The 15,916-nt window shown below is 40.0% G+C and overlaps 1 protein-coding gene across 4 annotated transcripts in view; it reads right to left on the reverse strand.

Moving 5' to 3' along the window:
* Positions 1–15,916, reverse strand: part of LOC308084604 (uncharacterized protein) — a 37,004-nt gene extending 21,088 nt beyond the window's left edge. For 3 of the 4 annotated variants that reach the window (XM_080427342.1, XM_080427341.1, XM_080427339.1), the window contains exons 1-14: positions 15,731–15,916; positions 13,639–13,980; positions 12,127–12,408; positions 11,309–11,422; positions 8,181–8,222; positions 7,917–7,943; positions 6,618–6,653; positions 6,249–6,326; positions 4,787–5,029; positions 3,158–3,174; positions 2,909–2,954; positions 1,963–2,211; positions 1,004–1,039; positions 652–684 (exon numbers count right to left, since the gene is read on the reverse strand). In XM_080427342.1, the coding sequence (XP_080283468.1) occupies positions 652–684; positions 1,004–1,039; positions 1,963–2,211; positions 2,909–2,954; positions 3,158–3,174; positions 4,787–5,029; positions 6,249–6,326; positions 6,618–6,653; positions 7,917–7,943; positions 8,181–8,222; positions 11,309–11,422; positions 12,127–12,408; positions 13,639–13,980; positions 15,731–15,866 (1,681 nt within the window). In that variant the 5' untranslated portion in view covers positions 15,867–15,916. The remainder of the gene's footprint in view (positions 1–651; positions 685–1,003; positions 1,040–1,962; positions 2,212–2,908; positions 2,955–3,157; positions 3,175–4,786; positions 5,030–6,248; positions 6,327–6,617; positions 6,654–7,916; positions 7,944–8,180; positions 8,223–11,308; positions 11,423–12,126; positions 12,409–13,638; positions 13,981–15,730) is intronic. The other variant, XM_080427340.1, reaches the window with a different exon arrangement.

Below are 15,916 nucleotides of genomic sequence, written 5' to 3' on the forward strand. Positions count from 1 at the left end.
TTGGCCTATTATAGCGCCACCAGGAGGCCACAATAACATACCTGACTGGAGAGCACTTTTTCTAGTTGATTGTGCAATTACTTTTGTAGTTGGCCTGATGACCTCTGACATCATGACATGATATTAATCTGTAAACATCCCTGTACTCTCTCTCTCTCTCTCTCTCTCTCTCTCTCTCTCTCTCTCTATCTCTCTCTCTCTCTCTCTCTCTCTCTCTCTCTCTCTCTCTCTCTCTCTCTCTCTCTCTCTCTCTCTCTCTCTCTCTCTCTCTCTCTCTGGTGCTGCAGTGTAGGAGGTACCAATGATGTCTGGGACTCTAATGAACAAGGGGATAACTGCAGTTCAGAGCTTACTGGAACTGGGAGGAACACATATGGACAATGCAGTTGATATGGCAAATCAGATTTGAATCAGGTTCCATAGCCTAGTTCTATCCTCTAGTCTACACATTATGATAAATAGGCTACTGTTTTTTAAACAGTGACAATCTTGCACAGTCGATTGTCAACCCAAAAACGCGAGCATGCGTGCGCATGTGCACACGCGCACGCACGTGCACACGTGCACACGCGCACGCACACGCACACACACACACACACACACACACACACACACACACACACACACACACACACAGGGTGGTGTACTTACTGGAACGGATGCCTGACTTTGTGTGGATTGGGACTGTGGAAAACTCGCAAATTTACATTGGCATATTTAGAAAGGTGCAGAGTCTGCAGACATGATTGAATGAATACACATAAACACAATCAATGACAGATAATCAAGTACTATTTAAGTGTCCATTTACAAAAGCAAATGTAAAACTTGCACTTCCTGTAGGACAACTGGTGATTAAGTACTGTAGTATGACGTCATAATACAAGACAATATTAGATTGAGTCTCCATCTGGAATCTGGAATCCTCTCTTTCAATGATGACTCATTCATGAATAATGCGTTCTGTAGAGGTCATTTTAACTGACGTGTATACTATACTTACCCAGCAGATATCGCAGAATTGTACGTGCAGGACGGCCTGTTAATGAGAGAGAGCCTTAGTGTGGTTGTTGATATTACATGACATTACATTACAGTCATTTAGCAGAAGCTTTTATCCAAAGCGACTTACAATACGTGCATTCAACATAGGTAGGCAAGAAAACTACTAATCACCAGAAGTCTTAAGTGCATTCTCTTCTAAAACAAGCAACTAAGAGTATACCTAGCGCTAAGGTAAAAGTGCAATATATCAGCTAATACCTGCTTTCTTAAACAGATGAGACAAATAGGAAAAAAATGAGCAAGAGCTAAAACAAATAAGTGTACCATCAACAATACTGATGGTCCTAAACTGATACAGAAATGAAATATTGTCCATATCTTTATATTCATTCTAACTGGATGTCTGTCACCACCATCCTGCACATCATCTACGACTCAGCTGATTGACAGAGTTGCCTATATCTGCAGTATTCGTTATTCTATGGATAATAAGCATTTAAACCCAGCAAGTCTGATCTAAGTCAACTAATTGCATATTAGACGCACAGCACTGTAGGCTAGATGTTTAAACACATACAATCATACTATATACCCCTGTGAAATGGCAAGAAGGTTTGAAGCCTATTCGGCCACCATCTAAGCCTATGCAAATGTAAAATGGACCATGTTCTCTCCTTTTTATAAAACAGTGAAGCATAACACTGGCATAATATATTATCTATTAATAACTCTGAGATTAATATATTTATTGAGGTACTATTGTATGTTGTTTAGAAATATTGATGTAATGGTTGACACATCACAGTTGCTCTGTATTGATACTGTATCAAGTGTGTTTAGTATTAACCCCATGGAAGGTGAAGAATGCCGACAAAACGTGTATATTATGGGAGTGCTGCTATAAGTTATATGAAGGTTGTTCTGTGTGCTGGCAATTTCTTTTTTCAATTGACTTACCCAGTATTTCCAACAGGTGGGGTTCGTGTTGTTTAAGGGCATCGTAAAATGCTGCTTTGATTTCTGGTGTCCCTTGTTCCAGCTCCATTGTATACAGACACATCATTTGGCTCATGCTTGTCTCCTTGCCTCGAATCTCAGCATTGAGCTGAAGACGGTTACGGAACATGGGGTTTAGCCTCTCTACTATAGGCATGACTTCGGAAACGTTTCGCGTCAACGCTGTCCCATGCTGGATCACCAACTGTGCTGTTTGGAAGAAAGAAAAAGAGAGAGGTTCAGATAAATGCACACAAGATAAAGCTCTGCATCTCTACATCCGTGCATAAACCTTAGTGTAACAACTGGCATATTTACATTTCTGGAATAAGATAGGATGTACACCCTCTGGGTGGCAAAATAATGTAGCACTAGCCAACAACCTACTCACTGTTTACCTCAAGTAGGCCTATTGACAGTGTTGCCAGATGGGAAAGGTTGAATTTTCGTACCAGAGGCTTAAAATTCGTATTTGGAAGAAAACTTCGTACACAGCCAAAAAAGAGAAATCACACGTGTAAATATGTAATTTCACAAAAAAATGCCGTATTTAGTTTAAGAAACAACCCTGTTTGAGAGTCCTATACGAGACAAAAGCACATTACATATGATGCGTGGAAGCAGGCAACTTCCTGGACCTTAACACAAATAAAAGCCTGAAACTGGAATGGAAAGATGGGACCAGTGTTTTTAATGCCTCCAAGTACAGATCTAGGGTCAGATTTACTAAATTCCTGACTTATTTTGAAAAGCCAAGTCGGATCCCGAATCAGCAGCCAGGGAATTTAGTAAATTCACACAATTTTTTTGTGATATGGCGAAATTATCGTACATTTGGGCATTTTTTGGAATTGGTACATCTGGCAACACTGAGCATTGAACTGTACCATGCACAGAAAAGGCTCACCTTTTTGTGCAATTATTTCCTCTGAAGTCAAGCCATCAAAAGGGTCCTGTTGAACACAGTCGTGTTATTTAAATCATATCATGCCTGAGTGCTATTTAACAATGTCTTGGCTTGTACTGGATTGGCTAGAATAGTGGTTTTCAACCTGAAACTCACCACTTGAGATGCACAAAAAATAGTATATGAACATTTAGTATGTGTTCATCTCCAACCACAAAAGAGAGTTTCACTGTGACAACAAACTCTTACCTGGGTCAGTGGAACTCCTGTCAACGTGGTTGTATGAAATATAACAAAAAAACAAATACATGTAAGAATGAAGACATCACGATTATTAACTAAATGAGAAATATATTTTTTTAAATACAATGATCTTGCATAATCATGTGGCATAAGAGTTGGCCGCTAACAAGGCATTACGGTAGGCCTATACCTGGGTATTTAGAAATTCTAAACATAAGCGGTTATGTAAAAATGGGCAGCTGGCACTGACATGTAAAAGCTCTCCCCACTGCCCAAGATGTGCTGCCCGCTGCAGCACATGCATAGGTCTTTTACATTCACCTGCATTTCAACAGGATTTACAGCAGACTCAAAATAAACTTCTCGATAAATAAAGTCTCCACAACACAGCATCCTCCTATATCCTCCTATAATTCTAGTAACCTCTGTGGCCTTGGGTGGTGTCTCGGTGGTGTCTCGGTGGTGTCTCGGTGTGTGCCCGTTTCTCCTCACTGGCTGGAGCACTTGATCTGATTTTGCACACAGCCATTGCCCATTACCATCTGAACTTAACTGCGAAGCCCGTTTCTCAATTTCATCAAATCTCCGCTTTTTATTAGCCATTATGTGTCAAACAATGGGAGATGACGTTGCCAGGTTTCGCGGGTTTCGCGCGAGAAACAAGCAGCAAGGTCTGTACTTTCGCCTGCGCCCTTCACCGGGGCTTGGGTGCTCATATCCCCCTACGGGTATGGTCTAGTTTACATAACAGATACACTCTTAAAGCCAGCAGCACAAAGTTACCCATTTAATCACAGCAAGCTATGGTGTCACACAGCAAACTCAGGAAAGCCTAAATTAATCGTGAAATAGTCTCAACTTTATGCAATGCATTCTTTCCTGCATGGCTCTGCTTCGTGCAAGGTCATTTTTTATTCTGGACAAGAGAGAGAATGACCGCTCCCCTTCGCTATTACTGACGGGCAGAGTCAGAAACAGCCACACAGCACAACATAAACATTTGGAAACATAGATTGCAAGCCACCATCTAGGATGATTCAGAGCAGTCCTTTTGGGCTTGTTTTAGTTCAACGCCTAACTCGTCATTTAGGTCAGATGGATATGCAGATGCCAGAACTTGATCTTTCTCAATGGTCTTAGTATGGCACATATCTATTAATTGTATTAATTGTAACCCAGCAAGACTTCTAGATGTGTAAGTATTGCATATTAGGCACACAGCATACACACACAAATAGTAGATTCAACCTAAAATCTACTATGTTCTCTCCTTTTTCTGAGAAGTATGCTTCACTAAGAAGTGAAGCATACATTGGTAAACACTGGCATTATATTGTCTATTCTACTGTAAATCAAATATTGAGACCGAGGATCGAAATATGAAATTGTTTGTCTTGTATAACTGCATCCACGGCAATGTCATGACTAAGAGTGATTACATTTACAATGTGGTGAGAAAATCAATGTCAAACGTAGAATGACATGCAAAAGTAACAATGTGTACATGCATAAAACAGAGATTCCTCGAGCCTCGACCAATTGAAACACTAGCAGGATTATTTTTTCATGTCAACATTCTAATAGAACTATCAGAAGGTGTAATACTAATAGTAAAGTGAATAAATATGATCTTACCATGCTTCTCCAACATGTAAGGTTCGTGTTTTTTAAGGGCATCGTAAAATGCGGCTCTGGTGTCTGTTTCCCCTTCATCCAGCACCATATTATACAGTAAGAACATTTTGCCTATGCTTGTTTGAATGGCCTCAATCTTGGTGTGGAGCTTAGGGTGGACCTTGGATCCTAGATTGCCTACTACAGCCATGACTCTGGAAACATGCTGAATCAACTCCACCTTGTGCTGCATCACAAAATGTGCTGTTTGCAAGAGAAAAAAGACAGTGGTTGAGATACATGCATAAAATTAAGATTTCTACACATTCCCAGTGGTGGAAAAATATTCTTTTACTAATTTTGAACGCCAGACTTAAGTAAAAGTCTGGCCTTCAAAATGTACTTGAGTGAAAGTACAAAAGTATTCGTATCAAACTGTACTTAAAGTACCAAAAGTAAAAGTACTAAAATGTTTGAAAATAGCCTAGGTATAAATTAGGACTAAAGTGGTTAATGTATGTTTTATAATGTAATCATTTATATCTGCAAAGTAACTAGTGACTAAAGTTTTCAAATAATTGTAGTGGAGTAAAAGTACAATATTTGCCTCTGAGATGTAGTGGAGTAGAAGTAAAAGTATTTGAAATTGGAAATACTCAAGTAAAGTACAAATACCTCAAGATTGTACTTAAGTACAGTACTTGAGCACATGTACTTAGTTACTTTCCACCACTGCAAATTCCCACATAGAGTAGTGTAACAACTGGTATATTTAACGTTTTGGGATAAGATACTGAGGATGTACACATTGGCAACCAAAAGGACAAAAGGAAGCACCAGCCAACAATCTACTCACTAGTTCACTTGTGTATTAATGTAGGATGCATTATAATGCACGTATAAGGCATTATAACACTTGTTGTAAATGTTTATAATTATGCATAACAACGTTTAACAAGGTTTATGAAGAAGTATAAGTGAAGGTCATGATGCATTATCAGTTCAGCAGAACAGCACAGTATAACTACCATAACTTGGTTACAAAGTGTTTTTGTTATACAGTTTGTATGCATATTTACAAATATTTATAATAAGTGTTACAAAGCCTTATAAGTGCATTGTAATGCATTGTATGTGTAAATAATGCATTATAGACCCAACCTTAATATTCAGTCTTACCATTAACTTAAAGGAGGAGTTCACCCAAAAAAGTACTTATTTTCTATCAATTGCACACCCCATGAAGCCTTGAATTCATGGATTTATTTTAGTTTTTGTGGCATTCCTAAGCCAATAATTTGATGACCGGGTGTGTATCCGGTAGGAGACACAAATAATCTACTTTGTGTCTCCTACCGGATACATTAGCCGGTAGGAGACGGGAATCAAATTATTCATGGGGTGTGCAATTGATAGAAAATAAGTAATTTTTTAGGTGAACTACTCCTTTAAGCATTTAACAGTACCAAGGACATTTACTCACCCTTTTCTTCATCCGTTTCAATTGAAGTCAAGCCATCAACAGCACCCCATGGTGATGTAACACCACTAGCCAAGTCTCCTTTAAAAGGTTCAAATCAGAAATATTGAGTCCTACTGAGAACTACTGCAAACTACTACTTTAAATGAATTACAAAGACATTTCATAATTTCATAATTAGCGGCTATTACTTCCTTTGAAGTCTCACATATGTTTAGGTAATAGCACAATAATGAAATACCATTCCATAATGAGAAGCCTGGAATTGATTCAAGTCACACATCACTTGCAGGTGAAAACATACAAAGAGTAAAGTTGAATCTACTGTATGTCTATTTGGATTTCAGTTCATCTATAAACCAGAAAACCCACCTGATGGCGCAACTATCTGACCGGATACATCCATCTCTGAAACACAAGAGGAAAATCAGTACACAATATATTTCTCAGCATCACCCAACAAGATGACAAGCAATGTATAATCAATAGATGCAGGTGGACCTGGATTGGCCATGTCCTTAGACTGGACATCAACGCTATCCCAAGAGTCACATTACACTGGACCCCAGAAGGCAAAAGAAAGGGAGGCCTAAAATGACATGGCATAGGACGATAGAGAAGGAGCTCCAGCAATCATCAGAGCTGGGGGACCATAGAGAAGATGGCCAAAGACAGATGGAAGTAGAGAGAGACAATTGTTGCTGCCCTGTGTGCCAGCCGGCGTAATGGGATTCTGAGTTGTGCTGTCAGGAGCTGGAGTTTGTGCTGGTAGCCATGACTTTAAAGATCTCTGCTCATAGCCTTGAAGTGGATAGTAGGCTACAGTTTAAAATGTTACAAACCAGTTTTTGGAATCACTTTTACATCGCTTGGTGAATTGACCATAACGCAGGCGCGCCAACGGAGGCACACTGAGCAGTGTGATGGCTGCACTAGTACCAAACGAGTTACAAACCAATAGAATCGGAATCACTTGGAATCTATTTCCAAATTGTACATAGTAGCCTACTTTTTCCCCCTGCAATTAAAGTAAATTAAACTGCATTTAAAAAAAAATCATGGCCGTGGGCCATTAATTAATCATAGCCATAAACAACTGCAAGTATCAAATACCATGATTACATATTGAGTAATGTGAAAATAAATGACACATTAGAAATATTTTACTTGAGTTAGCATTGTTTTGATTATGTAATACATTACAATAGCCTACGCATACAGTATGTACATATTGGACACATGTACACATTGTTCATTAGACTTTTGACATGGTACACATTTGTAAATGTTGATATGCAAGTCTGTCTTTAAAGGTAGGGTAAGTGATTTACTTTGGTTAAAATAAGTTTTAAATAGCTACATATTCTGATAGTACTCATTGCTATGGAGTGTTTGTTAAGTAAAAGGAGTCTCCATGTCTCTCCAGCTCTTTATTAAACAGAAAATGCATTTTCAGTGCTCTCTCCTGATTGGCTTAAATGTTGTCACCTACCTGAAAATGTACTATATTCTGTTTACTAAAGAGCTGGAGAGACCCCTGTGACCGAACAAACACTCTGTAGCAATGATTACTATCAGAATATAGTACTTTAACCTTTTTAACAAAATAATAATAATAGCAAAACATATCACTCACCCTACCTTTAAGTACATCATGGATTCTTTACTTACCCACAATTTGAGCATCTTCTAGGTTTGCTGTTTAGGGGGAATACAGGTACATACATGTTACACATAAGTCTTCTAAACACAATATCTCCATTTCCTGTCTAAATTAATGTTTGATTAATATAAGCAATATATTGAAGTTAATGTGTCTTACCAAAATAGGTCTTTTGATCTGAAACTAATTGATATTATCGTCTATAATCATGCACTTACACACAGTCACAAGTTACATGCCGATATGAATTTTACACACACCCACACACTTACCTCCTTGATCGTCGACCGTGACTTTGAATTTTTCTGAAACAGCTTAGATTTTATACAGTGATTGGTCAGTGTGGTAACACTAATCATATTGATATTCTCATTGTTATCAGTATAGATACATAGATGGGTGGCATTATCAAATATACATTTGAAAAATAAACAAGAAAAGTGCACTCCGCCAGGCCGGGGTGCTTAACCAGGGCTTGCAAACTTTGGAATTCAATCATAGTCAATCGGAATGAAATATTGAAAATCGGTAGTAGCTAAATGTGTGTTTTGAAGAAAACGCAAAATGTCTGAAATCACAGTGGCTGCGGGTACATGGACAGTTTCATTCGGAATGAATACACTTCTATTCGGAATGAATGAATGGATGAATTCATTCAGAATAGAAATGCTCATGTAAACACCTCAATTGGAATAGAATATTCCATTCCAGTCTGACCCGAATGAATTTTCATTCGGGTTAGGAGGGGTGGTATAGACCGTTTGAATCGGGATATACCAATTGACCATGTAAACACTTTATTCCGAACGCTCCTCTCTGTTTGGAATACATGCATTCCTTTGCGCATGTCCGTGCTTATAGTGCTGTCAGAATTGTCCAAAAATGACCTATCAAAATCTAATTCGGCCACGGTCGCTCCTGCGGGATAAAATGAATGATTCTATTCTATAGCGTCATTTAATAAGCCATGGTTAAGCCCAGACTTGTCCAGGAGAACGGACGCTCCAAGGATTGCTGGCCTAGGCTACACTTATATGGATCTTTTTCTTAACGGGTATTTTAGTCCTCAGTTTTTAAAAAGAATCCCTGGCCACATGACAAAGATTCTTTTTTTAAATCCCTGTCCACACGTAAACGAAGAAAACGCATTGATCAGCTGCAAGTTTCAATTTTAAATCAGATTTTACATTTATTTTATATATGAGGGGCCAAATACGTTTACATTTTTAATCACATGTTAAGGCCCAATACTGCAATAGCTGCATTGTTTTAATAGCATACGTGAACAAAAATAAATGAAAACTACATTATTAGGGCGCAGCTGCAGCGAAAACAGATGAGTTTTACTTAATCAATTCATTACATGGGCAGCCGGAACGGTCGTCCCAAAACACTACGCCCCACGCACCTTTTGAGCGGGCCATCCACGGCCGCTCCATGGTCGCTGGATTTTGACCCGGGGCGATTGTGTTTTAGGGCGACAGACTCCGCATTCTCCGTGTGCGCACCGCTCGCTACTCGGCGCAGAAAGAGGGTTTTCGTCACAGTGAATGAGTTACAGCATGTTTCAAAGCTTTTTCATAATAATACAAGAAAAACGTGACACTCAGCATAATGAGTAGCTTATACTTTCTACTTAAGTATATTTTGATGCCAATACTTTTGTACTTTTGCCATAAATGAGCGTGCCTTGTTTCATAGACTGTAGTGTTGCTCTCTCTCTCTCTCCATTTATTATTATAATGACTATGAGCGGTCCGGTGTTTATGTATTATTATTTATTATTATAATGACCATGTGCGAATGCGCGATGACGTCATCGTACCTACATGAGAACTGTGACAAATAGTATAGGCTAGCCTACGTTTTACCGTGTCTGGTACCAATACAAAAAAATAAACTGGTCTGAACTTGTAGATCTGCTACTTTTGCATTAAAACGGCGATAACAAAGGAACACAGGCTTGTACCGCATACAACGCTGCCTGGCCAGGAGTCGGTGCGTTGCTTACCGACCTGTCTACGACCGACAGACCTCCGCCGCGGAGGCACAAGGGGGCTATTCATTGCCTCCTCCCATGCCCACCAGGGGAAGCTCTGCTCCGGGTTGTTGCCCCTGGTCCATGCCCGGGCGTAGGCGGGAACCACTTTGCGCATGTCAAAAGTTATATTCCGAATTAATGCTTTGGTCATGTAAACGAGGAATACTTTTATTCAGGTCCCATGTAAACAGGTGAGTGGATCAGATTCCTCTATTCGGAATGAGTTCATTCGGAATGAATTCATTCTGAATGAATACATGATGGTCCATGTACCCGCAGCCAGTGTGGCCCTCATTTATCAACGGAGCGTAAAAAACAGCTTATACTTTTTCCATAAATGCGGCCGTACACCAACGTCAAAGTCACATTTATCAAGCAATCCTATACAGCAAATCCTAATGTGCATTTGGTCGGAGCCTTTGCGCCGGTCTAAACTCCCGAAAATGCTCTCGCAGAACAAGCGCTCGTATATTTTGAAATTCGCAGATCTACAAGATCACAACGCGTCGCGATGCGACCCTTTGTGAGCTTGTAGATCTGCTATTCAAATAGCCAATGCAGCCAGATCTGCAAGCTTAACCGAATGACTGTTAAAGCAGTTTGTTTAAATTAGTTTATAAAATGTTATATTTTCACAGGGATTATTTATTAGTGTGTTAGATAATACATTTTGGAGTGAATATATGTGTCCAGATGCCTGTCAGACGGCGAGACAATGCTGCTCCGCAGATCTAGAATGGAACAAACGGGTGCAGGCAACGTCTACAACTGCTGTCGACCAGACGTGAGATCTCAGCGTACAGTAGGCTGAAGCCAACGTCAGGATATATTGATAAATGCCGAAAGTTGCGGTGATCTCGCCGTACGCCCATTATTTGGTCTGCACCGCGTTGATAAATGAGGGCCCTTGTTTTTATACTTCAGTTCATGCCTGTATGACCTGTGAGTGTCTGTAAAATAAATAAAAAACTCAATAAACAGAAACGTATTATTTTTTAAGATACATCTTGATCACGTGACATGTATCAATTGATGAAGAAACCGCCATTGCTCTGAGCATTTTAAGGTTCAAGAGTTATATGCTCAATTGTGAAGGACCACACGTTACAGCGCCACCGCCGTGAGGGCGATTAGAAAACTTTGGGGCAGAGGTTCTTCCTTGGCCTAAGTGTGTGTGCAACGTGTCATGGTGGTGAAGATGAGCTGCTCATGGACGGACGGACGGACGGACGGACGGACGGACGGACGGATGGACGGACGAGCGGACGAGCAGGCCGGCGGGCGGGGCGATTGGAAACATAAACTACGGCCGGCAACCGGCCCGGCCTGGCGAAGACTATAAATCCATCCAAGACTTACCAGTTTGTCTCTTCTTTTTACCATAGAGATATCCCAGTGGTGCTGCCACCAAGATGACAATTACTGTAAAAAAAATCGCTGCAATCGCTCCAGGTGTCATTGCGATCACATGTTCTGAAAGACAGTGAACCATGATGCAACTGTTGTCAGTAGTGTAAAGTCACTAATTACATTTACTCATGTGCTGCACTTAAGTACAATTTTGAGGTACTTTTACTTTACTGGAGTATTTCCAATTGTCTATACTTTTACTTCTACTCCACTACATATTGTACTTTTACTCCACTACAATTATTTGAAAACTTTAGTTTCTGGTTACTTTGCAGATATACATTATTATATTATAAAACATACATTAACCACCTTAGCCCTACTGTCCCATTGTTGCGAAGGTTGCTATAGGCTAAATAAGCCACTGAATGATATAACTTATTAAAATGTATATTGGTTTGACTTCAGTCATTGCAGAACTGGACCGACATGCCTAATGCCTGTTAGTATGTTATAACAAGTTCAACCATCGTTGAGATGCTGAATAGAGATGGTCCCTTCCCTATAGAACTGGAGATAACATTGACAACCTTTTCCACAATCTGGGAACCCATTCGGTAAAAAAGAACACAACCCCTCCTCAGAGATTTATTACATAAAGGTGCAGCAAAAGAACAGTAACAGAAATATCAATTCTTCTTTGGGAAGACATGCATCATGTCACCACATAGCCAGGAACAATCTTTTTTCTTTTCTTGACAGTCACTTGGTTATTGAACAAACATGCAACAAGTTGGACTTTAAAGAGTGATGAAAACATTCATTACCTGCGATGGGGATGACATGGTGTATCTCAACAGCGTGGTTGACGTGTGGCAGGTGAACTCTGCATGTCACCCGACCTGTTCGCCTCACCGTCAAGTTCCTCTGGACATGGTAACAGTGTTGGGTATGACCGACTGTCACTGAGGATTCATTAATGAGGAGATTTCCCTCACTGTCCAGCCAAGACACCTCAGGTTGTGGATACCAGCACCCAGAATCACATGTCAAAGATAAGCCACCATCTTTTGGTCCAATTACGGAGATCACTGGCTGAGACACAGCCCCTGAAAAAAAAAGAAGAAAAAAAAGATATAAACACAAGGTCATGTTACAAACTTGTAGTTTTTAAACATTTAAATCAGTGGCTCTCAACCTTATCAGGCCGCAACCACCCACGATAATCATATTTGAACTGGGGACCCCCAAAATAATCATATTTGAACTGGGGAACCCCCAAAATAAACATATTTGAACTGGGGAACCCCCAAAATAATCACACTTGAACTGGGGAACCCCCAAAATAATCATATTTGAACTGGGGAACCCATAAAATAATCATATTTGAACTGGGGAACCCCCAAAATAATCATAGTTGAATTGGGGACCCCCCCAAATAATTATACTTGAACTGGGGAACCCCCAAAATAATCATATATGAACTGGGGAACCCCCAAAATAATCATATTTGAACTAGAGACCCCCCAAAATAATCATATTTGAACTAGGGAACCCCCAAAATAATCATATTTGAACTGGGGACCCCCCAAAATAATCATATTTGAACTGAAGACCCCCCAAAATAATCATATTTGAACTGGAGACGCCCCAAAATAATCTTATTTGAACGTGGAGCCCCCAAAATAATCATTTGAACTGGGGACCCCCCAAAATAATCATATTTGAACTGGACACCCCCTCAAGATAATCATATTTGAACTGAGGAACCCACAAAATAATCATATTTGAACTGGAGACGCCCCAAAATAATCTTATTTGAACGTGGAGCCCCCAAAATAATCATTTGAACTGGGGACCCCCCAAAATAATAATATTTAAACTGGGGACCCCCCAAAACAATCATATTTGAACTGGGGAACCCCCAAAATAATCATATTTGAACTGGGGAACCCCCAAAATAATCATATTTGAACTGGGGAACCCCCAAAATAATCATGAACTGGGGAATCCCCACCCTGACGAGCACTTGGAATTGTAGGAGTTGAGGCATTACTTCCCACAGATAAATATTGTGAAAATAGCAGATCTACAAGCTCACAATGAGTCGCATCGCGACGCATTGTGAGCTTGTAGATCGGCTATTTTCAAAATGTTCTTTCTAATATTATTTGACAATTTGGCCAATGTTTCACCAGTTTGTATAGTATAGTTTGTTGATACATTTTGATGCATTAATGGTAAAAAGAAAATGTATTGAAAAGGTCTTAAAAGTCCTTAAGCAATCTGTCTGTCTGTCTGTCTGTCTGTCTGTCTGTCTGTCTGTCCGTCCGTCTTACCAACAAGGAGCTGGATCCAACTGCTGTCCCTCAGAGTCGGAACAAAACACTTGTAGGCTCCCTCATCTGAGAGCGTCACTCTGAACAGCTTCAGCGAGATGTTACCATGAGACAGCTTGTCAGCAAACAGGAACGCCCGTTGCGTATACAACGGGTTCTGAAAATCAGTATTATTATGTCCATTTTGAAGGTGATGCACAAACTCTGGCTGCAGGTCCCGTCTCGTCCACTCCACCGTCATCCTTGTGGCGTCGACAGATGGCTCGATGTGACAAGGAAGCGTCACATCGTCCCCCACTTTGGCCAGCACGGCCTGAGAGGACCCAATCACCTGAGGTTCTCCTTAAAACAAAACAAAATGACTTCATTGTAGTGATTTCTATCTTTATTTAGATAGGTGCAGTGGTGGAAAAACTACTCAAATGTTTTACTTAAGTAAAAGTATCAATACTGCAATGTAGAAGTATTCTGTTACAAGTAAAGTCTGCAAGTCTTCCCTCTAAGTTACAATGTAACACAGGTTTTTACACTTCTATTTATTCCCATTTATATTTCATATTTAATTGTCTCCGCCAGGTCGAAAGGCATGGCGAGAGAGTATGTTTTACCCCCTGTCTGTCCGTCCGTCCGTGTGTCATTCTGTCATTTTGTGGACAGCTAATCTCTGGCACCGTTGGCTTGATCGCAGCGAAACTGTGCGCACACACTCCCTGGATGCCAGAGCAGAACCTCTGCTCCAAATCTTTCACATGGGACTTTTATAGCACCACCAGGAGGCCAATTTGTGCAAAACAAATTTTTGGATAGTACTCCGACAGATTTTGGCCAAAAATCCCGCAAATCGGTACACAGTATCTCTATAGTCATTAAAAGAAATGGCTTATTTCAGATTTTTCATATTCCATCCTGATTGGCAAACATTGGCTTTCAAAGTTTGCAGGAGTACTCCGTTTCGAACAAAATGCCTCAAATCATGAACACAGCATGCAATTTCCGCACACACATTCCCATTAGGCCGGGGAAGAAATGCCATTTGAAAATGTTCAAATCAGCCTCATGGTGGCGCTGTAACAGGCCGATTCGTGTTTTTACCTATAACTGCACAGATCAGTGTAAAACTTTGTATGCGCACTCTCTAGAGGCCAAGGAAAAACCTTTGCCCTGCATTTTTCACATTTGCCTTTTATAGCGCCACCAGGAGGCAGACTTATGTAAAAGACATTTTTGGATATTAAGCCTTCAGATTTGATCCAAATTTCACGCAAATCGGTACACATGATCTCTATAGTCATGTGATCAAGACGTATCTGTTTGATTTTTCATATTCCATCCTGATTGGCTAACATTGACATGTAATGTTTGCAACTACGTTGAGGAACAAATGCCACCCTTTTAACATTGGCCTGTTATAGTGCCACCAGCAGGAACAAATTAGCAAAACACATTTCTAGAACAAAATGCCTCAAATCATGCATGCAGTGTCCGATTGCCGTGCACGGCCTAGGAATAAATGGCACCCTTTTCACATAGGCCTATTATACCAGGAGGCCAAAATAACCTACCTGACCTGGCGGAGACCTGTGCTCCGAGGAGCACTTTTTCTAGTTGTACATACATTGTTTTGTTTTGATTGTTTTGTTCCACTTTTGCTTTGGCAATGTAAACATGTTTTATCATGCCAATAAAGCTCATTTGAATTGAATTGAGAGACAGAGAGAAAGAGAGAAAGAGAGAGAGAAAGAGGTAGAGAGAGAGTATTTGTAGGTGGAAAAGTTATTACTATTACTATTACTATTACTATTACTATTACTATTACTATTACTATTACTATTATTTTCAATGGGAATAGAGCGTCTTTTTCTTTTTCTTTTTTAATCTGCAAATGGCAACAAACTGCTCCGTTCCCATTGAAGAGATTGGCAGAATCCGCCCTCATAGACAGAATTATAGTTTGGCGTGACCGCACCCTAAGAAATACAATGTCAACACACTTTATTTGTTGCTAAGCTTTTACATTCCCTCCCTTCCCTGGCAGCGTTGACTGTAAATAACTTTTGTAAGTTGTATTTGATGTATGCTATAACAACTTTACCTGTCACAGATGTGTTGTAACAGTTGATCCATATTACCAGAAAGATGTTGAAATAAATCCATATAGACCTTGATGATTTTCCAGTACAAACACTGACTTGGAAGGAAAAATACGAGACCGAGTGAACTGCCATCATGCCGTCTTCCTTCTTCGTGCATGGGTTGATTCAAACTTGTTTACTGGAAT

The sequence above is a fragment of the Gymnoscopelus braueri genome, assembly GCF_963280865.1.
Source record: "Gymnoscopelus braueri genome assembly, chromosome: 4".
In the NCBI taxonomy this organism is placed as follows: domain Eukaryota; kingdom Metazoa; phylum Chordata; class Actinopteri; order Myctophiformes; family Myctophidae; genus Gymnoscopelus; species Gymnoscopelus braueri.